Source organism: Lycorma delicatula, chromosome 4, assembly GCF_047948215.1.
Source record: "Lycorma delicatula isolate Av1 chromosome 4, ASM4794821v1, whole genome shotgun sequence".
In the NCBI taxonomy this organism is placed as follows: Eukaryota; Metazoa; Arthropoda; class Insecta; order Hemiptera; family Fulgoridae; genus Lycorma; species Lycorma delicatula.
In genome coordinates, this window is record NC_134458.1 from 135,379,238 (window position 1) to 135,402,047 (window position 22,810).

General features: G+C 30.4%; 1 protein-coding gene across 3 annotated transcripts in view; it reads right to left on the reverse strand.

Moving 5' to 3' along the window:
- The window catches only part of arm (armadillo), an 82,365-nt gene that overhangs the window by 18,147 nt on the left and 41,408 nt on the right, over nt 1-22,810 (reverse strand). For all 3 annotated transcript variants that reach the window (XM_075364226.1, XM_075364228.1, XM_075364227.1), the window contains exons 8-12: nt 21,153-21,298; nt 20,258-20,467; nt 18,959-19,213; nt 13,078-13,396; nt 3,880-4,031 (exon numbers count right to left, since the gene is read on the reverse strand). In XM_075364226.1, the coding sequence (XP_075220341.1) occupies nt 3,880-4,031; nt 13,078-13,396; nt 18,959-19,213; nt 20,258-20,467; nt 21,153-21,298 (1,082 nt within the window). The remainder of the gene's footprint in view (nt 1-3,879; nt 4,032-13,077; nt 13,397-18,958; nt 19,214-20,257; nt 20,468-21,152; nt 21,299-22,810) is intronic.

The window sequence follows — 22,810 nt, forward strand, 5'->3', positions numbered from 1 at the left end:
AAATGAAGCAGTTATAAGAAGAAATTTATCAGTTAATTCACTGAAATTTTAGGTGTTAACCACAAGACAAAGAAAGAAAAAATCAAGACTAAATCAAACTGCAACAATTATTATTTTATTAATTTAATTAAATTTATCTACAATAATACTGCATAATTTTTTTTTTATTATTTATTAAACATTTTATTACTTTTAGAACCGAGGGAGATTAACATTGTAGCTACTTGATTTATAAAAATAAAACATACTCTCAGAAAATTGACCAATCTTACTAAAATGCACATACATAAAAATAAAAAAAGATTTTTTGATCAGCAAAATTACTACAATTTAACGAATATAAATCATAAACACAAAACATTAAAGCAAATAGCATTGCATTTACTTCTGATCATTAGAAGGTTTCCAAAAAATAATTCTATAACAATTACAAACGTACTTCTACATTTCAAATTATATTCTTTAAAAACTTTATTAAAGTAAGCAAAACATATTTATGAATAATTTCATGCTTATATGACAAAAACCTATTTTTAACAAAGCTAGCAATAAAAATATAACCAGAACTCTAAAAACATATCAATAACTACTAATGTAACACTAAAAGTAAAAATGCAATTATCTCTGCTATCACTGCCAAAGTATTGAATATTTAAGTATTACAAAAACACCTACAGATCCTCTTTACAGTAATGACCATAAAAGAACTATCCCTAAATTTATAGAAATAGAACTTTTACTGGTATATAGATCAGGAAACTTCCTACGAGGTGTATATAAATATATATACATAGTCCTGGGCAAGATTGTGAATACCCTGATCAAAAATAGTTCTCCTAGGTACATAATGGTCTCCTTCCATTAGAAATCTACTTAAATAATGGTGTCCATAATTGACACAGCATTCAAACATGATTTAGTACCTGTTGGGAAAGCTGTTTCTTTTGGGGTTTGATGAATGCAACTCTACCTATGGAACTTTCAAGACACTATTTTCTAATACCTGGCATCTATGAGGGTAAGTCAAATATTATCCGCAATTTAGTTATATTTTTTGTTTATGTTGGTATTACTGTCATGTTGCGTAGATGACGTATGCGTGGTTTAATTGTTGTATCTGTGCAGGTTTGATGCTGCTAGGTTAGTTCCATTATCGCTGCCCTGCCGTTAACCATGGCTGCTCCGCTTTCTGTTTGCACCAAAGAAGAGCAATGTTCAGTGATCCGTTCTTTGTGGTTGAAGGTGTAAAATTCATCGAAGACTTTCAGTACAGTACGGGAACAGTGTGTTGCCGCAACGGAGTGTCTGTGAATGGATTAAAAAATTCAAAAATGGTCGCACAAGTATTACGCACGACGAAGGAGCCGGATGACCGTTTACCGCCACAAATGAGGAAAACATTGAGGGTGCACGTGACATGGTTTTCTCAGACAGACGAGTAACTACTGATGAAGTGGCACATCGTCTGCAAATTAGTCATGGTTCTGCCTACGAAATCATCTGCAACAGACTTGGATTTCATAAAGTCTGTGCAAGATGGGTCCCAAAACAGCTCACACAGTTGCATAAACAAACGCATTAGGACATCTGCCAAAAACATTTGGATCACTATGATAACGAACTGAACATCTTCTTAGACAGAATCATCACAGGTGACGAAACATGGATTCATCATTATGAGCCAGGTAAACGGCAGAGTATGAATGGAAACATCCAAATTTGCCCTGCAAAACAAAGTTCAAGACCCAACCATCAGCAGGAAAACTGATGTTTACGGTTTTTGGGGACTCACAACGCCCGGTACTGGAACATTATAAGGAAAGGGGCATGACAATAAACAGTTCCCGTTACAGTGAGATGCTTACTGCCAAGCTGAATCCTGAAATTTGAAGCAAACGCCGAGGACTGCTGTCAAAAGGTGTTATGTTGTTGCATGATAATGCGCATCCATGTACTACTACCCACACTGCTGAAACGCTCCAGAAACTCAACTCTGAAGTACTGGCTCATCTTCTGTATAGTCCTGATCTTGCCCTTTCTGATCACTACTTGTTTGGTCAACTCAAAGAGGCATTAAGAGGCCGTCAATTTACCTCGGATGAAACAGTGAAAGAGCGGTGCATTCCTGGCTCGCAGCTCAACCAAAAACTTTCTTTTATGAGGGCATCAGGAAACTTGTGCAACGATGAACCAAGTGCGTTGAAATGCAAGGGGACGATGTTGAAAAATGATGTACACGTAAGTTTTCTATTTGTATTGCAATAAAATTTATAACTACATTGCGGATAATAATGACTTACCCTTTTATATAGTGGATGAGGTAGTACCTATCATACAGTCAGACATCCTTTCTAAAATCTAAATTCAACCCTTATCTAGGTTGAACAAATTATAATCTTTTGAGATTCTATAGCTCCGTAAAACTTTCCCATTAATCTACTAAAATCAGTTAATAACTGGTAGAACCAAACAACTGAACTGTAAACAGATCATTTTTATGAATTAAATTATATCACCTAGCAACAGTCAAGGCACTGAAAAGAAAGTTATAATCTGTAATAACATTTTATTTATTCATCGATGAATTACTGCCCTAATCCAAATATATAATTACAAAATTAATGTTTATAATTTACTGCAGCATTCACAAGAGATTTTTTATAAGTTGTGTTTGTGTGAAGTAGATTAGCCTAACAAGAAAGGATGTAGACAATTTGAGACCAGTAATAATTTAATGCTAAATACTCCTAGATATTGTCTCAGATCTTCCTCTTTTCTGTTGTTGAATTCATCTAACAACATATCCTGGCCAACCCTGATGATCCAGAGATATGAGCTTCAAGTACACACACCCACACACACGCATGTGCACAAACAAGGGATGCATGCAGCTGTCTATAGACCTAAATCATGAAAGCTGATATTTGATATTTGGGAGACTTTAAGAACATCATGTGCATTGATTAGTAAGTAATTTTGTACAAAAATTAATTTGGCTAGAAACAGTCATAAGATAACAAGAAATTGTTATTTCATCTAGGAATTCCAGGGTGAAATCTCCATAACCAACATATTCCCAGATGTAAAACTCTAAGAGCTTATGTGTTAAAGCAGGCTTATTCATGTGTTTGACTCCAGACAAGAGTTTGGAATATATTACAATAATCACAAATAAAAAAATTGTTCTTTGAATGATCTGGCATAACCAAAAAAAAATAAGCCTTTAGGGTAAATAAACTAATCACAAAAAAGGGAAATTTATTCAGCATATCCAACTTTATATTTTTAGTTAAACAAGGCCAAAGATTTGGTTGTCAAGAAAAAAAAAATAGTTACTGAACTTAACTATACATGTTAGTACTCGATAAAATTATTCTAATTTGAGTGTTAAAAAAAAAAATTAATTTCTATTTTCATCTAAATAAATAATTTTACAAGGGAATTTATAAAATAAATAATTACAATATATATACTGGTAAAATAGACTACACAGTTAAGGCTACTATTACATAATTTTATTCCTTAATATTGAAACTTAAAAAGAATTAGTGACAAAAACTGAAGTATATCAATGTACTCCCCTCGTTTGTTAATAAATTATTAAAAGATAAAGCAGGTGAACTAAAGTAATTCATAAAAAGAGAACTTTGCACTACAGTGCATAAAATTCTAAGGAATTTTTTGTGCAAAAATTCTAAGGAATTTTTTGTGCAAACTGATCTGTTAAATAAATGAAAACAATTTTTTTTTTGTGAGGTGTCAGGAAGAAAACTATATTGATTTCACAGAATTACAGTGAAAAAAAAACAAAAAACAGTGCAGTGATAGCAGGAATATTTACCTATTTATTTATATATATCAAATTTTGATTAATTTTACCTGTAGGTCAGGCCCAATGCCCAGATCACCACCACTCCAAAGATTCTGATCATCTCTAAATAATGAATTGGTCAGTTCCATGGAGAGACGTTTTTTATAATCTTGTGGTTTATCTTCTGACATACGGAATAGTACAGCTGCTGCATATGTAGCTAAAAATAAAATAAGGAAACTGGTTGTAAGACAATAGTTATTTTTAAATAATAAATGAATAAAATTGAGATAATGATTAAGAGATGATCTCTTAAGTAATGATTAATATGATATGTTTAAGAACCACTAACAATAAGTAAAACTGAAACTATATAATTTTCATACAATATATTTTTGTGGTGGAATTATAAGGTGATTTAACCTTATTTCTATGAATGCAGTTTCCAATAGCTTCATTTTCATCTTTCACAACACACTGGTGCCAAGTGGTAGAATTTTACAATTCTAAAGACTGGTGTACAAAAAATAATTTTCAATCTAAGAAAAATTGCCATATTTATTGGCAATTTGTAGTTGACAATTATGAACTCCATTAACTTATAACTCCAAAATATGGATGGGTATTGATGAACATTCTATAGTTAAAGTCTTAACGGCTTGAGTTGTATTTATGTTAACAAATTTTATTTTATTTTTTTGAAATTCTAGTAGAAATAATTTTTGTAACTATTGTTCCTTATTTTATTTATTAATTACAATTATTAACTGTAATACATTGACCATCATAGAGACAAAAATGTCTGATTAGACATTTTACACTAGGTGTAAATCTGTCATCAATACAACAATTTTTCAAAAATTTTATTGCAACACTATTTTTGATTTTGATGATATTTGGTATATGACAACATCTTGTGGCCAAAAAATATTTTTTTTAGATTTAAAAATTTTTTTTTTCTTGCATAAACTATTTTCTAATTGCCAACAGGTAAAAACAGCCATTTCTGTCACTTTTTCCATGAGCTGTAGCACTCTTATTTTACATCATACAGAGGTCAAAAAGGGCTTTTTGGAAAGAGTAAAGATGGAACCTTCATCTCAGTATACTCAAAACTCATTTTGTTACATAACCAAATCTTGTAATATTTATTGAAGTTACATTTACCAATTGTTGTTTTTTTTCAAATTTTGGGCCCGAAATAAATTATCAAGGGCTTAGGGTACAGGCCTGTTTTTACCTTTGCCCATTTTTGGGGCCCAAAAACCACATTTGGGACAGATGGCAAAAGTCTGAAATGTTTACAGCAGTAAGTACTTTTTATGTACTTTAAAACCATATAAAATCTATTTTGTTACTCAAAGGAGTTGAGGAGTAACAAAGCCATCTAAACTGCTAAAAACACTGTTCCTTCTAACCATGAACAATATATAACCAAAAAATTCACAGTATGTATTTTTTTAGGTAATAATTTAGGCCTAGTATACAAAATATTTTAATATGTCTATAATGAGATAGATTCTAGATAGTTTGTTCCTTAAAGTTTGTTACACACAAACTGTGTGTATGAGTACAAGTTATTGTTTTGATTTCAATGCAATATGTTGTATTGTTATAGTGTTAATACTGTGGTTAGGTAATGTACATTTGTTTATAAAGTAATTTTATTAGCAGTGAACTTCTCTTATGCGATATCTTTTATTTTTAATTTTTTTAATTACAGAAAGTCTTATTTATTTTAGCTGTAGAGAAACTGGGATAAGACAAAGTGAGATGCAATTGGTAGTTTTGTAATTTATACTAACTATATTGTTATTGTAAGAACCCTTGCATTTTATAAAAAACGGATTACCGAGTGTTGAATTGGCATTCACACTGAAATAGTACGTCACAAATTGACTTAAAATAAATATTCAGTATTGCACAATATTTTAGAGTTTACTGAACAGCAAATAACATTGACATCTTTACGAAGTGGATGTACTGAAACAAAAAAATATCTGTACTTTTCATAAAAACGAATAATTAGATAAATATATTCATATTAATGGGAAAAGTTGCTCTGACCCATTTAGCTGTTACACTAAACCGGTTAAGAAATCTCTTCGAGAAATATCTTTCTTACACTTTCAACAAGCAATTCAAATTTAAAGTTAATTTCAGGTAGAGCACTGTGTACAAAATGCTTAAACAAAATACAAAAACCACAAGATGATACAGAAAGCGAACCGGAATGTCAAGATATATTTGAGCCTCAATGTGTTATAGTCAAGTCGGTAAATAAAGCCTGTTCATCACTTAAAATTTCTCCCATTAAGGTTCAAAAATGATAAAGTAGCGCAAAAGAACCAATTTTAAAAAATAAAGTTACAAAAACAGGCGAGTGAGTTATCAATAAATTAAATGATTCCTTTGATTTAAATATTTCTACAGAAGAAAACCAGTTTAGTACCACAAAATTATGCTGTGATTTATGTAGGAAATATGAAGAATTAATAAAAAATTAAGGATAAAATGAAAACAGTTACATCAACTCCGGAAAAAAATAATATTTTAAGTTTATTACCAAGCAGCTGGATATTCAAAATTCAAGATGAGTATAGTGTTAGTCAGTATTAGCCTGTCAATCCAAACAATTAGTTAAAACAAGTGGAATTTTTCCACAAACTGGCAAAAAGAAACACAGTCATGTAATTGATGAAAATGTTATTAAATGTATCCAAGAGTTTTACCAGAATGATGAGCACAGCCAAATGATGCCAGGCAAGAAGTATTGTGTCTCTGTAAGACAAGCAGACGGGAAGAAAATTAATATTAAAACAAGGCTTAGATTCCTAACTTAAAAGAATTGTACACAGCCTTCAAAGAAAAACATAATTTAAAAATTGGTTTTTCAAAATTTGCTGATTTAAGACCTTAATTTTGTGTTCTGGCTGGTGGGTCAGGTACTCACTCTGTTTATGTGTGTGTCACCCACCAAAATGTGGAACTTATGTTAGCTGCTTTAAAATTGAAATTTGATTATAAAATTTTCCTTTCAACCATGGTATGCGATTTAGAAAATGAAACTTGCATGCTGTCACACTGTGAAAAATGTCCAGGTTCTAATAAAGTGCTCAGATTACTGCAATAGAGGTGAATTAATTCTGATTTTGAAATTATCTTCAAACAGTGGGTTGTTGACTGTCGTGAACTACTCAAATTCTTCCATTTCAAGAGTACTTAGATAAACCTACTGAAAATTTAAATAATCTAAAAAGGCATCATTTTTTTGCAAAGAAACAAGCTAATTTCCTCAACATTAAAAACAAAAACTTGTTGGAGGGTGAATGTATTGTCATGGGAGACTTCTCTCAAAATTTTCCGTTTGAGATACAGGATGAAGTCCAGTCATATCACTGGTCAAAAACTTACGCCACAGTACATCCATTTTTATATATTTTATTAAAGAAGGAAAATTACAAAGCCAAAGTTACTGTGTGATTAGTGAGTACTTGAAGTACAATACTATAGCGTTCTTCTGCTTCCAAAAGCAAATTATAAATGAAGTAAAAACACTGTTACAAGTTAAACAATTTTTTTATTTTCCTGATGGCTCCTCAGCTCAGTATAAAAACAAATAAAATTTCATAAATTTGTGCTGCCATCATGAAGCTTTCAAAATCGCAGCTTAAAGGCATTTTTTGCCTCATACCATGGAAAAGGACCATATGATGGTATTGGTGGAACTGTAAAAAGGACTGTGACTAAAGCAAGCCTTCAAAGGACAGTCAACAATCAAATTGTTACACCTTCTGAAATGTACAATCATTGCAAAAACAATATTAAAAAAATAGCATTTATATTTTGCTCTAATAAAGACGTTCAAGAGACTGAAGAATACCTCAGTTCTTATTATCAGGTAATCACAACAGTCCCAGAAACAAGAACCTTTCACGGTTATGTTCCAACAAGTCAGAAATGTATTCTGAAAGTCGGGCGACCTCTGAATCAGAAGTATTTACGTTAGTACTGGTATACAAGGTCATTAGTATTTCTGATTGCTTTAAAGGTTTACCAAAGCCAAAATATAAAAATTATGTCTGCTGCATATACAATGGCAAGTGGTGGTTAGGCGAAGTCATTGAAGTCAAAATACATGAAAATGAAGGGGAATATCAAATACACTTTTTTCCATTCGCAGGGTCCTGGTACTTCATTCAAGAAATCGTTGAGGGATAATCAAACATGGGTGCAACTGGAAAATATTTTAAAGATTCTAATGCCTTCAGAGCAGCTTTTTCTATCAACTATTGGAAGAGGACACAACATTACACCAAAGATGAATTAGTACTTATCAGTTCTGCTCAATAAAAAAATGGCAGGAGCACTACGCTATGTTTGTTATAAAAAATTGCAAGATTTATTCATAACTTCCATTAGCAGGAGTAAAATAAATTAAAAGTGAATTGAACAACTTATTAAAAGTGAATTGAACAACTTATCACTGTGTAATTGACTATTTATTAATTATCAATTTAATCATTCTAATTAGTTGTAATTTTTAAAATCTGAAAAAAATACACATCAGTCATTTTGGATACATTGTTTACGGTTAGAAAGAAGGGTTAGAGGTTTTGTTGGCTTCATTACTTGTCAACCCCTTTGAGTAACAAAATAAATTTTATATGGTTTTAAATTATATAAAAAGTACTTACTGCTGTAAACATTTCAGAATTTTGCCACCTGTCCCACATGTGGTTTTTGGGCCCGAAAAAATGGGACAATTTCAAAATCTTACAATTTGGCAGGATTTTATTTTAATAAAGGGCACTCGTAACAGTCCAATCTTTTTTATAAATACTACTAGTACCAAACAGTTAAATGATAAAAAACAGGCATGTTACCCTAAGCTATTCATTATTTATTTTGGGCCCAAAATTTGAAAAAAAAAAAAAAACAATTTGCAAACATAACTTCAGTAAACATTACAAGATTTGGTTATGTAACAAAATGAGTTTTGAGTACACCAAGATGAAGTTCCAACTTTACTCTTACAAAAAAGCCCTTTTTGACCTTCTGTACGATGTAAAATAAGAACGCTACAGCTCATAGAAAAAGTGACGAAAATGGCTGTTTTTCCCATTGGCAAGTTAGAAAATAGTCTTACTTAATAAATTTTTTTTTAAATATAAAAAAATATTTCTTGTCCACTACAAGGTGGGTAGTTATAATATACAAAATATCATCAAAATCAAAAATAGTGATGGACTGATCATTTGTTGAATTAAAATAGAATACCACTTTACTAATTTCTCTAACTATTATGACTATTGTTTAGCAATAGAATCACATATCTAATGTTTTAGATAGCAATGTCTTATGAACTGTCTTAAGTGTTTTTCTAACACATCTCCGGTTCAAAGGCCTATGGAGTAGTGGGGTACTGTCAAGGGGGTAAACAGTGTACCTAAAAAATGCCACTAAGCCAAAAAGGATCTTGTAACATGGCTAGTATCAGCTGCCAATAAATAACCTGACTCAGCCCCCATGTGCAGAGGTGGAAGACTTTCACAATGGCATCGTGAGAAAACAGTTGCCAGTAGCTTAAAAATGACTTTGAAATGAGGCAACCACATCTTAAGAATAGCCTAAATGTAAAGTTTGATTAGGAAACAATTAAGGTTAGGGAAAGTGTAATACTCAGACTTCTAGGAGTACTAAGAGAAGTAGTTACTAAGAGAAATAAAAGATAGGAAACAGCACATAAAAGGAGAAGAGCTAAAGATTGGAATAGTGAACATAGTGACATTGACTGGGAAGCTGGGAAGTAATGGACACAGTGACTGCTAAAGGTTTGGATATCTTAGGGGTGAGCAAGGAAAATGGCATGAGAGAGGGGAGTAAGGAAGTAAGAGGAGGTTATAGGTTGCTGTGGAGTGGAGATAAAGAGTATAAGAATGGGGTAGGAATTATCTTAAGAAAGGAATGGCATAACAGACTAGAAGATGTGGATTATTTCAACAATAGGATAATTAAATTAAGCTGAAGCTTGGATGGAGAGGTTAGAAAATTTATCCAAGTCTATGTCCCTCAACAGAGAAAATAAAGAGGGAATCAAGAAACTTTTTAGAGGTTGTGAGAGGTCTAAAAAGGAAGAATAAGGTATGTGTCATGGAAGATATGAATGCACAGACTGATAAGGAGAGGATAACAATGGAGGAGTTAGTTGGTCCAAGTGGTTACAGAAAAAGGAATGAGGAAGGAAATGTGTTACTCGACTTCTGTCGAAGGAATTAACTTGTTGAAAATACATAGTTCAGAAAGAACTCAAAAAAAATAATAAGGTACAGGAAGGTGATCAGAGGTATAAATAAATCATTAATTGATTACTTCCAGAAAGAGAAAAAATCAAGGAGGGAATTAAAGGATGGCTACCCCGGGAGAAGCATCAGGTGTTGATCACGATTAGTAGAAATAAAAATGAGTACAAGAGAGTCTGTGAGGGTGATGGAATGTAGCATAAAAAGATTAAAAGTACAGAAATGAGAGAAAACTGAAAGAAATGGATAAATTTAAGGAAAACAAAATATATTACTCCAAGGAGGAGAGAGAAGTGGATAAGGATGGAAACAGTTGAAAGATACTATGTTAGACTGTGGTACAGTGCAGAATGGTAGAACAAGGAGAGAGAGGAGAATTAAGTAGACCCCTCGGTGGAATGTTAAAGTTAATGAAGTGGTGAGGGAAAAGAATAGGCTTCCTTTCTAGTTGGAAGGGGATAAGTGATGGCCTGAAGAAACAAAGGTATCAAGAAGCAAAGAGGAGTTGCAAGAGGGTGGTAAAGAAAGAGAAGGAGATGTTGGAGTTTGTAAATGAATTGTAAGATGTTTGTAATAGCAAGAAAAAATAATATGGCCTGATGAAGAAAATGGGAAATGAAAATGAGACTGCAGTGTTGATAAAAAAAAACAAGGATGGGGAAGTGATGGTGAAGGAGGAAGATATTAGAAATATATGTTGTTTTTTTTTTAGGAATTGCTGAAAGCTGATTGGGGTGGCTTAACTAGAAACACAATGGAGTGGGTCACAAGGAGAAGCGGTTGGAGGAAGGAGGTATAACAATGGCTGAAGTTGAGAGAGCTGTAATGGGGATGAAATCGGGGATAGCAGCTGGTTGTGATGAGGTAGCAGTAGAGATAAGTGCAGGTAGTGCCCTAACAATGCACTGGCTGCTACAGAGTATTTGAGTATTTAGAGCAGTATGGAATGAAAAAGGTGCCACTGTTCCAGAAAGGGGAAAAGAAGATATGTGGAAATTGTAGGGGAGTGACACTGATACTCCATGCTGCAAAAATAACCAAAATAATTCAAAGAATTTTGTAAAAAAGAATAAAGAGAGAAGGTTGAAAATCAATTAGAAAAGGCACAGTATGGTTTCAGACAGAACCAATCAACCATGGATTTGATGTTTGCAATGAGGTAAGAAGTGTTGGGAATTGGGGAAGGATTTTCAATCATGAGATTTATAGATATCGAAAAGGCCTATAACAATGTCTCAAGATCAATAATCAGAGAATCACTAAATAAAGGGGTGTCAAAGAGGCTAACAGAGGTGATGATGGCTACGTATAGGGAGTGTTGGGGAAGAGTTGTAATCGAAGTGGGAACATCTGAGCTGTTTAGAATTAAAACTGGGTTAAGATAAGAAAGTGTATCATTACTGCTACTATTTATAATAGTCATGGATAAGATTTACAAGAAGATAAAGAAAGTGCTGAGAGAAAGGGTAAAGAAGGAGAAAGCGTGATTATTTGTAGGTGATACTGTAGTGTAGGGGGATACCAAACAGAAAATCCAAGAACAAATAAATATGTAGAACATCAAACTTGAAGATAGGAATGAGGTAAAGTAAGAAGAAAACAAAGATTATGATTATGAGTTGTGGTGAGAAAGTGAGAAGAGGTATTATTGAAGTTGATGGAGAAAAGGTTGAAGTAATCAAGAGTTTTGTTTATTTGAGAAGTGTGATGGAGGAGAACAGAAGATTAGGGGTGGAAATGAGTAGGAGAGTAAGACAAGCTAGAGAATTTTTTCCAAGTGGTAAGGAGCTTGATATGGAGTAAAAACGTCCCCAACAATTGTAAAGAAATTATGTTTAAAACATATTATGAACTGATCCCAAGATATGGAGTAAACACATGGGTGTTGACAAGTAGGAAGGAATAAAGAATTTAGGCTACGGAGATGAAATTCTTGTGAAGTATGATTGGAAAAACAAGGAAGGATGACTGAGGAATGAAATAGCAGATCAATTGTTGGGATGAGTAAGATGTCTGAAAGGATCAAAAGAAATAGACTGAGATGGTTTGGACATGTAATGAAAATGGAAAATTAGAGGGTGGCAAAGAGTAGGTAGAACTGCATTATAGAAAGCGGCATAGAGGAAGACCATAAAAAACGTGGATTGATACAGTGAAGGAAGATACAGGGGAGAAAGTATAAGATGTCCCAATAGCGTTGCGAGAGGAAGTATAGAAAGATAGAGAAAAATGGAGGTTGCTCCTGAGAGGCCCTACCCAATTTGGGAGTTGGATGAAGGGAAGAAGATTATTTATGAATTGTATATTATAATAAACTGAGTCAAGACGCTAATAAAAAATTATTTGATCTTTTCTTTCATAATTATTGTATACAATATGGATAATAGTATAATAGTTGCAGTAATTACTAAAAAAAAGTCGGATAATTTTGATGGTTTTTTACAGTTTGTAGAGTTAAAACAATTTGAAAAAAGAAATAACTTTATTAAAAAAAAGATGACAAATTTATGGATGATCTATAGCAGATTTATGGAAGTTGCTTATTAATCATATAACAAAATATTAGGTTTACATTATGAGGATCTCAAATCTGAAATCAAAGATTAACGAGAGAAAATAGTATGTGTACAATAAACAAAATGTTTATTAGTACCAACAACTGTGTACTACTATTCTATAGTGTGGTCTTGACTATTTAAGAATCTTTGTCCACCCTCATTAAGTCAGATATTATATTGGTTGTTGCAATATTTTTTACTATAAAGCTGTGTTATTTCTTAGAAATACAGGTCATTTGAAACAGTGAATGTACTTGAAAATGAAACAGCACATAAACTGGACGCAGAATGAACCACTGAGAACTGCAAAATCCTGTTTTCGCTCTAAGAATTTTAAAATCTGTTATTATAGAAACCTGAATTCACACATCAAAAAAAAGAGGCATATAATAATAATAAAACTTACCAACACCCTCGTTACGTGAATGAAGTAATTCGGTTAACGGTGCAGTAGCACCTTCTTGTTCGATCATTTCAGCTCCTTCCTTATCAGTAGCAAGCTCACAAAGGACACCAGCGGCTACTCTTTGAATGTTTTCGATTTCGTTGAACAATAACTGAACAAATATTGGAATGACAAGCTGGCCACGTATTATGGCTCTATTATGAGACTCACGAGCCAGAATATGCAATGCTCCGACAGTTCCTTCAACTATTTCCTCCATACGAACACCATCAGCATAAACACTGGCTTGTTGACTCCCACTGCTGGCTACACTTGAACGCTATAAATATATAAAAAAAAAAAGAAAAAAACCAATATGAATAAAACTTGACATTTGAAGTATGTTGTAGCATATTAAACTGTTTAATTCATTATTATAAGTAGAATAAAATAATGTGATAAATTTTATTGTTTTATCAGAATGTTTGCTTTACTTTATTTTACGAGCTGCATTAGGAAAGTAATAACTATATTTATAAATACACGTTACAGTGCTGTAATCATTTCAAACATGACTCAGTCCTACATATTATAATAATCTACAAACAGCATTACAAAAAGAAATTGAATTTTATCTCATTCTGTGCATTTTAAAATAATGACCAACAAACCCACAAATTAATTGTTAAAATATGACCAATATTCCTTTTCAAATGTAATAAGTATGCAAGTGAACTTTAAATTGTAATAAACACTGTAATAATGAGAAAATCATCTCATTCTGTGCATTTTAAAATAATGACCAACAAACCCACAAATTAATTGTTAAAATATGACCGATATTCCTTTTCAAATGTAATAAGTATGCAAGCGAAGTTAAATTGTAATAAACAATGTAATAATGAGAAAGTGAGCAGAAGGATTAATGAAGATTATGAGAAAGTGCATGATCGTGTAAGCAGCACACAGCTATATGTGATGAATGATCATTTAGCAAATATCATAGGCCATTTTATACCATCTACACTTTATGAGTAGATGGTGTAAAATATCTACTTGCCATATCATGGAATTTCAAGGGCTATTTTTTTCAGGAAACTGTGTCAAAAATGGTCATGGTCTCAAATGAGGCATATAAATCAAATATTTATTTATTTATCAAAAGAGTAGTACAAATTGTTATTTTTTCAAAAGCACCTTTATTCTACTCTAAGGAAGTAGAGAGAAACTGTATCCTGTTATAATAATCTAAATAGTTAAAGATGTGTTATAAAGTCAATAGTTATAAGATTTTTCTTCACTAATGAAAATTAATCTTTATAGCCCAATAAACTTTCTTTTTAAATAATCTGTTTAATTAAAACAGAATTAATCAAAATATCACTTTTACAATTTAAATATATTTTTAATTTTCATAATGCTATGTTTTACCGCTGATGTCAGACTAAAGTGTATGATCAGTTTTATTACAAAGCTGAGAAAAAAAGCACAATTCCTATAAAGCATAATTATCATTTCCTTTATGGATCAGGCCTTAGACCAGTTCTGTCCATCCGATGAGTTTTTTCCAGAAAGCCAGCTTTCTGGACTGGTTGACATGCTACACTTTATTTAATTATATATTTTTTAAATACCCTGTATATATAACTTGATGAGTTATTGGAATTCTATAATCCTACCATTCACTACTGTGTCAATTAGCATTCCGTCTAAAATAACTCTACAATTTTACCATCATGCAAGATTTATAACCTAGTACTGAAAAAGGTTACAAACCTTTATTTGATTTTTTAGTGAATGATCCTATCATTATTTTGCATTTTATATTCAGTATTTTTAGTACTAAACAAAATAATACCAGTTTCTAATCTTTTTCTGAATGTAGTATCATAAAGTTACAAGTCTGAATAATTATACTTATTGACACTCAGTAGATTATTTATCACAGATCTTAGATATATTGTAATAAAACACTTAGAAATACTGTAAAAAAAAAATAATAATAATAATAATCTTGGGCTGAAAAAAACACAAAAAGAAAATAATTTTTTGAGTCTTCTGTCTGTCGTATAGCTTGACTTAGATGGCTTGCCATTGAAGAACTATTATACTGATCCCATGAAATTTTTACATACAGTATTTATAAACCCTTAATTTCATATCTCTACCTTTAACTGTTTATTCAATCACTAAACTTTATTTTATTCAATTTTATCTTCAAGATTACATAATATACAAACATGGCTCTGTGCTTTGTTATTTTAAATTGCCATATTTTGTAAAAGTTATTGCTACCTTGTATTTTTTAAAGGTATTTTTATTCGATAGTTAAATATTTGGATCATCTGGGCTAGATTATGAAAAAGATATATATTCCTTCATTAAGATGAAGGAAAATTTTACCTTGATCAATGAAACGTCATCTCCAAGCCTACCTTTTACATTATGCACGAATATGGATAGTAGAAAGAGTTATCAGAAATAGTTTGAATAATTAATTTGACGATAAGATCCAATGTAGTTATCTAATTAGTAATAAATTCGAACTAGTCAAACCACTGTTTTATATATTTTATCTATTAAAAACATATTTCATTCATATTACATACAAATGTGAACTATTCACACCAATAGTTAATTCTCTCTATAAAATTAAGTTTATTACTGTAAAGGGCAAAGACTATTTGGTATGCTGACAGGTGATAAAATTATATTATATACTACATTTGCAGACATGATTACTTTGAATTTAAAGTGAAGATGATTCATAATTACTTAATATAATTTTAATTAACTGGCAGAGTAGTTTAATTGTATATAGAAGTAATAAAAGTTAAAACTTCTGGAAATTCCTGCAATTTTACAAGAATGCAACCATTCTTAGCTATCAAGCTGTAACAGTTGGTGTAAATGTATTAACCAACCTCTCATCAGATTTTTAACAAAAGGAAAATGAAAGATCTTAAAAATTATATATTTATGTTCAATTTTGCTTCAAACTAAGTAAAACTTTCAGACATCTAAAATGTTCAGTAAGTATTAACACTACAGATAGTTCAATCACTTTAAAGGGGACAGAACATCAAGTGATAAGATCCCAGAGACTTGGACATCCTTCCATGTCAACAATGATAATATTGATGCTGTTCACAAAGACAACTGCCATATTGCCTGAGAGATTGTTGAGGAAGTGGACAACAGTACAGGATCATATCACACAATTATAACATGCATTGTATCTCCACAAAATGCGTGTTGTGTTTGCTAACTGATGATCAGAAAGAAAATTGTATTAACATTAGTCAAGGACCTTCTTGACTGTGCCAATGCTAATGAAAACCTTTTAAAAACCATTAACATTGTAACAGGGGATGACACTTGAGTTTATAGCTATGAGATGAAAACGAAGACACAACTGTAATTACATTGGGTGGGAAAACAAACCTGCATGAGTTGAAAGTTGATGTTGGTGGGTTTTTGGCAGGAAATGTTTGATCCATTGTAAATTCATTCCACATGGTCGAACCATAAACAACTTGTTTACTGCAAGTTTTACAACATTTGATACTTTTTATCTAATTCTATTATTATCTAAAAAAGTACATGCTGTGAATATTTTGGATACATTGTTCATGGTTAGAAGGAACAGTGTTTTTAGCAGTTTCGGTGGCTTCGTTACTCATCAACTTGTCAAAATTTGGTATCAAAAAACAAGTTTTTTTAGGTCTATAGTACAATACCTTTGTTAAATGACTAAAAAATGCAAAAGATTTAGTAATAAAACTTGTAGAGAAAAAACTTTTTTTTTTTATTGAAGCAAAACAGATGAAGAGTAGTCAGAAAAACTTATTATTCTTTACCATACTAGTGCCTGGGCTTCACTGAATCACACGATGTTCATCAATTAATATGATGATTTGCTTTGCATTCAACAGAAGATGAACAAACTGGAAATGACCCTTTCATTCGTAAATGCTGATGCATCCAAGAATGTTTAAAAATAATGCTTTAAATATAATATTTATTAGGTACAGAAAGAATACGATTTTCTTTATATATATATTTGTAGCCCCTGAAGGTAAAAGACACCATCACCATTTTTACAATTATACAGTACTGTAGTTGGAATTTTTAAATTATCTTTTTCTAATTTCCTCTGCTCTATGCGGTTGTTTTTTTGTTATTTATTTTTTTTGTATTGCGAGTCTTTTAATTTAGTTTATTTTTTTTATTTTCAGTTGGATGTTTGGTTTGTTTTTTTTCTTTTCCTTTGTTAAATCATCATCCTTCCATCATAACTTTTTCCACTAAAATACCTTATTAAAAAATTAAGCATCCATGTATGTGTAAAATTAAGTGTTACCAAAAAATTACTGAATTACAATAAAATGACATTTTTAAGGCTTATTGGGATTCAGGAAAGTGTCAGAATTTAAAAAGACTTTTCCTTGTATCATGCATTGAAGGAAAACCAAAGGAAAGATGTAGAAGTATGAATAGTACAAAACGAAAAGAAAATCCATTTCATTATAGTTTAAACATAAATGATGTAAAAATAAAGATTGTAAAGTGTTGTTTTTAAAAACACTAGCTATATCTCTAATACAGTCATAGTTGTTTTTAAACACACTAGCTATATCTATTACAATCGTAGTTAACACAATTAAAAAAAAAAAAGAACCTGGAGGGATTGTAAAATTAGATAAAAGAGGACGGCATACACCTGTCAAGAAAACACCTGAAAAAATAATTCAAAATGTTATACAACACATAAATGTTATCCCAAAATATGTGAGCTAATATTCACGCTTGAAAACTAATAAACAATTTTTAAGTCTCGATTAAAATTTAGAGAAATAGTATTCACTGTATCAAGAATTCTGTGCTGAAAATAAAATACATAAAGAAAAGTAGCTTTATATAGATATATTCAACAAAAATTCAACTTTGTCATTTAAGCAGACAATTTCCATGCACCGATAGGACAAAACACAAAGAAAACAATGAATTACAGATATCGACACCTAAGGATTGGCAGCCCAAAAAAGTATTATGTTGCAGTGTGGAATTACATGATTGCAAGGATTTTTAAATTACTGTATGGTAAGATATCTTCATTTATTTAAAGGAAAGTTTTTAATAAGCAGCCAATATTCCTGTCACTGATTTCCCTGAAGAAGAAAGTGATTAAGACTAGAGGAAATAATTACTTTTAATGAAAGATTTAGTTTAGAATTAGTTTTATTATTAAATTGTATTTGAACATTTGTAGATTTTCTACTATTTAATAATTTTTTATAATTAATTTTGAATTTTTATCACACAGTAGATAATATTACTACTGAAGAAATGATTATATTTTTTAGTTCTTTGTAGATTTTTTTTTGAATGTCTGTAAAAATAATATTATATTGTATTAAACCTAACGAGCAAAATAATTTTATAATAAATTATTTTAATTACTTTTTTATTTCCATCCGTGTTACAGCTATTGTACAATCATTTTACTGCACAATTTATTTGTCTCGTGGATGAAAATCAGGAAGTTGTGTTGTATTAATATTATTTTTTATGAACAGTATTTTTTAAAAAAATATTTTTTTTTGCAAAATAAAACATAATTTTCTTCAGACTTACTGCTTTTATTTAGTATATAGAAATATAAGATATCACGTCCATTTTTTTTTAAATAAAAAAACAAAAATTAATAATTATACAATAGTATCTTCTATTAAAGTAGACTTAAATAAGGTATTTTAATAGAAAAAGTTATGATGGAAGGATGGTAATGAGCAAAAGAAATTAGAAAAAGTGAATTTCAAAAGTTCAAATTGCTCTACTGTAAAAATGTAGATGGTGTGTAACCTCTGAGCTACAGAAGTATGTATAATCAAATACTTACTCGTTGAGTATCCTGGAAAGCACGCATCAACAATCTGACAAGATGATGTATGGCACCATGTTCACGTAATGGTGCATGATTAGCCTGGCAGAGAGCCAAATTTCGTATAAGTCCAATCACAGCTTTTACAAGTGGCCAACGTGATGGTGGATGAAGTAGTTTCACAATTACTTGCATACCATAATTAAGTCGAACTGCATTCTGTGCCATTTCACTTTCAACATGACGTGATGTCAGATGTCGTAGAGCACATACCTATTAGCAACAAATTAAAAATATAATGTTTACAACAAAATTCAATTAATATTCTTATATTTGAGTGAATGTATAATAAATAGAGTTAACTTTTCATACTGACAGATTCTAATCTGTTATGTTAACAGATCATTCAAAATGTGGCTAATCTTTTGAAACAGGGCATTCTCTGATATGCATATGCAAAATGAAAAACATGCTATAAGGGGGCAGAAAACCATACAATTATACCGTTTTAAAATTTCAGCAAGACATTCTCATCATTAACTATAGTATATGTATATATATATATATATATATATATATATATATATATATATATATATATATATATATACTTACTTTATATATAATGCCAAGGACTAGATTGTGAGATTACTGCATTTTTATAAGAATTCATTACACTTTTTCTAAATACTTGAGTTTTATGGGCTTTTTTTTAGTTAAGCCGTACAAAATATTTAAGGTTACTTCTTTAGGGTTCACGTATATGTGCACATCACAACTGAATACAAAGTGTAAAAAATGTATTATTTCTCACAGAACACGTGCTTTAATTTGTTGCTTTATATCAATTATATTTCCCATATATATATATTTTACCATTTCACATGTAACCAGCTATACCCCAAGGTGTAAATGCATAGAAACCAATAATAATGTTCTATAAACATCTAGTTCTTGTGATAAGCTGAATGAAGTTCTCATTTGCAGGTCTGAATAACAATTAAAAGTCATCATGATTTAACTTTTTTAATATTTTTGGTGTATGGTTTGTATTAATTTGTGGTTTTAAATTCAGAGCTTTATATAATGCTACTTATTTTACGAATTTACTTGTGTTATAGCAAAATTACTTCACTTATATTTTAAAACAAAAAATTTGGGCAATAAGCAATACAACAAACTATAAATTAATAAGAATTCGCAGTTATTTTTGGAATTTATATTAATTACAGAAAAAAATCTTCTTAAAATGTAATTTTTAAAAACCAAACAAAAAACACATAATTAAAAAAAAAAACATCATAATTGCCAACTTACAGCAGGTTCAGTGATCTCTTCTCTATCGCCCGCATTGACAATTGTGCGTACTAATGCATCAACACCACCGACTTGACAAACAGTCACTTTATTACGTTGATTGTTACATGTCAAATTAGATAAAATACCAGCTGCACAAGTAACAACATTTACATCTGTAGATGCCAGAAGTTGAACCAATGACTGCAGAAGACCTTCTAGCCCATCAACCTAAAAATTAATTAATCTAAATAGTACGGAAATAATAAAAGAATAAATAAAACAACAGATTTTAAATTCTTATATACAAAAAGGGGTGACTTATAAATTTATTTACTCAAAAATATAAGGAAAAGTAGAAAAAGGTTAAAATACGAATATCAAGAAATCATTTTATAATAATCAATTTTATATTTATGGACATGAAAGTGCATTCAAACACACTAATTCTTTATGTAATTTTGGGGACTTGTTTTTCATAACTATTTACATGATGGAACTACTACTTTCCATCCTACTGCAAAATAAAGCACTTTTTTTTCATATTAAACATGAATAATGTAATAATTGTTTTTACAATTATACTCCTACTTGCACAAATTACTGTACTAAATTATGTAAATGATTTATACTGCCAATTTCAGGTGACATGTATTGTTTTTTTCTCTTCACTGATAGCCTTTGCTCTGTTGACAAAGTTTATTTAAAGTAGATAGCTAGTTACTAGAAAAAAAACAAGAAAAGGTTTCATACAAAACATATATTAAAATTGTTATAAGAGTTTCCTAAAAAAATATTCATCTTTAAAATGACTAAATTACATACTTTTATAAAATATAATTTTCAGCTTAATTTTATATTTCTTTCTAATAATATGTTACTAGGTACTGAATGAAACATTATTATAATTTAATACCTTAGTGCCAGCATCAGAAAGATTTCGTAATGTCCAAAGACAATTTTGTACAAGTCGTTGGCTGGGATGACCCAAATGCATTGCCAAAGCTTGCATACCACCAGCCTCAACTATAGCCGGTTTATTGCTTGAACACACAGATAAAACTGCAGCAAAAGAAAATTAGAATAAATTTATTAAAAGAAATACAATTAAGTAGAACTAATTATTTAACACTAACACTGATGCATAAAAAATACATACCCACACTAATATCTAAATCCTACTTTCTACCTTTCTGTTTATGTATATTTTTTTTACTTCATTTCTCTTTTCTATACTTGAAATCATGTTAGATAATTTTGTTATCGATCTAATACTTTTCACTACATTTTTAAAAATTTTAGGAATGCACTAAAACTAACAATATCCATCAGTTTAAAGTTATCACAAAATAAAATATCATAGTAATGGGCCCAACTTACCCTCATCAGAATTCCTTATTAGGTTCTATCATTTTATAGAAGTATAAGCCACTATGAACTTTGCTGTACTCTGAACTATTGCTGCTTATCTACAACAAGTCATGTCCATAATCAATCTGCAATTTGAGGATATACATGCAGCTTGGTTCCCAATCCATACAAGATTCATAAATCAATTTAAGTCAAAATGATAAAAAAGAAATGAAAATGTCAAGTCAAAATGAAAATGTCAAAACAAAATATCTCGCATCAGGAGGCAAACAATACCGTATAAAATCAATTGAAGGATGACTGAGGTAAATCATTTTACACACCTAATATTAAAAGTTAAGAGAACATTTAACGAAGTAAACAAATCGAGATAGAGCATGCTTTAAAGTGCCATTTCAGGAATATCATTTGAAATACAAGTATACCGATGAAAAGTACAGTAAACAATTTGTATTTCAAACAAAAAAAAAGAAACAAAAAAAAAGAAACACAAATAACATATTTAAAAAAAGAGATCAAAATATAGATAATGAAGATGAAAATGTTAGAAACAAATAAGAAATACAGTAATGTGTAGTATTGTAAGACACTTCAACATGAGCCATTCACTGGAAAAACAGACTTAATATATCAGGCAGAAGAGCAAGAATGCCACATGTAAATAGTAAACCCTCGGGATAACTCAGATGACACATACAGAACATTAGCAAATGATAGAAAAACAGGGGTAGGCAGATTAAGTAAGTTTAACTTTTAAAACATTATTTAACTTACATGATACGAAATAATTCATTTACATAGGAATCACATTTAGTAATTCACAAGTCAAAAAATGATGATAAAAACCAATAAACATATCCTATCTTTTGATAATAATAAAAAAGGGAATAAATAATAAGGTTAGAGCAGGTAAGTGGATTAGTGTCAATTTTAGAAGTATTAATTTCTGCAATTTTTTCAACAGCAAAATAATTTGAATTATAAAAAATTAATTATACATATTTAAAAGGAAAATAAAACCATTTATCACTGAAAAATCTAAGAAGACTTCCCTGAACAAACATTTACACGTATTAGTGTATTTCAGTATTACAATTTTATTTAATGCAATTGCTACTTATAAATTTTATATAATATATATTCATAATTATAATATTTAATACATGTCATTACAATATAATTAGTTGAATAATATCAATAGTA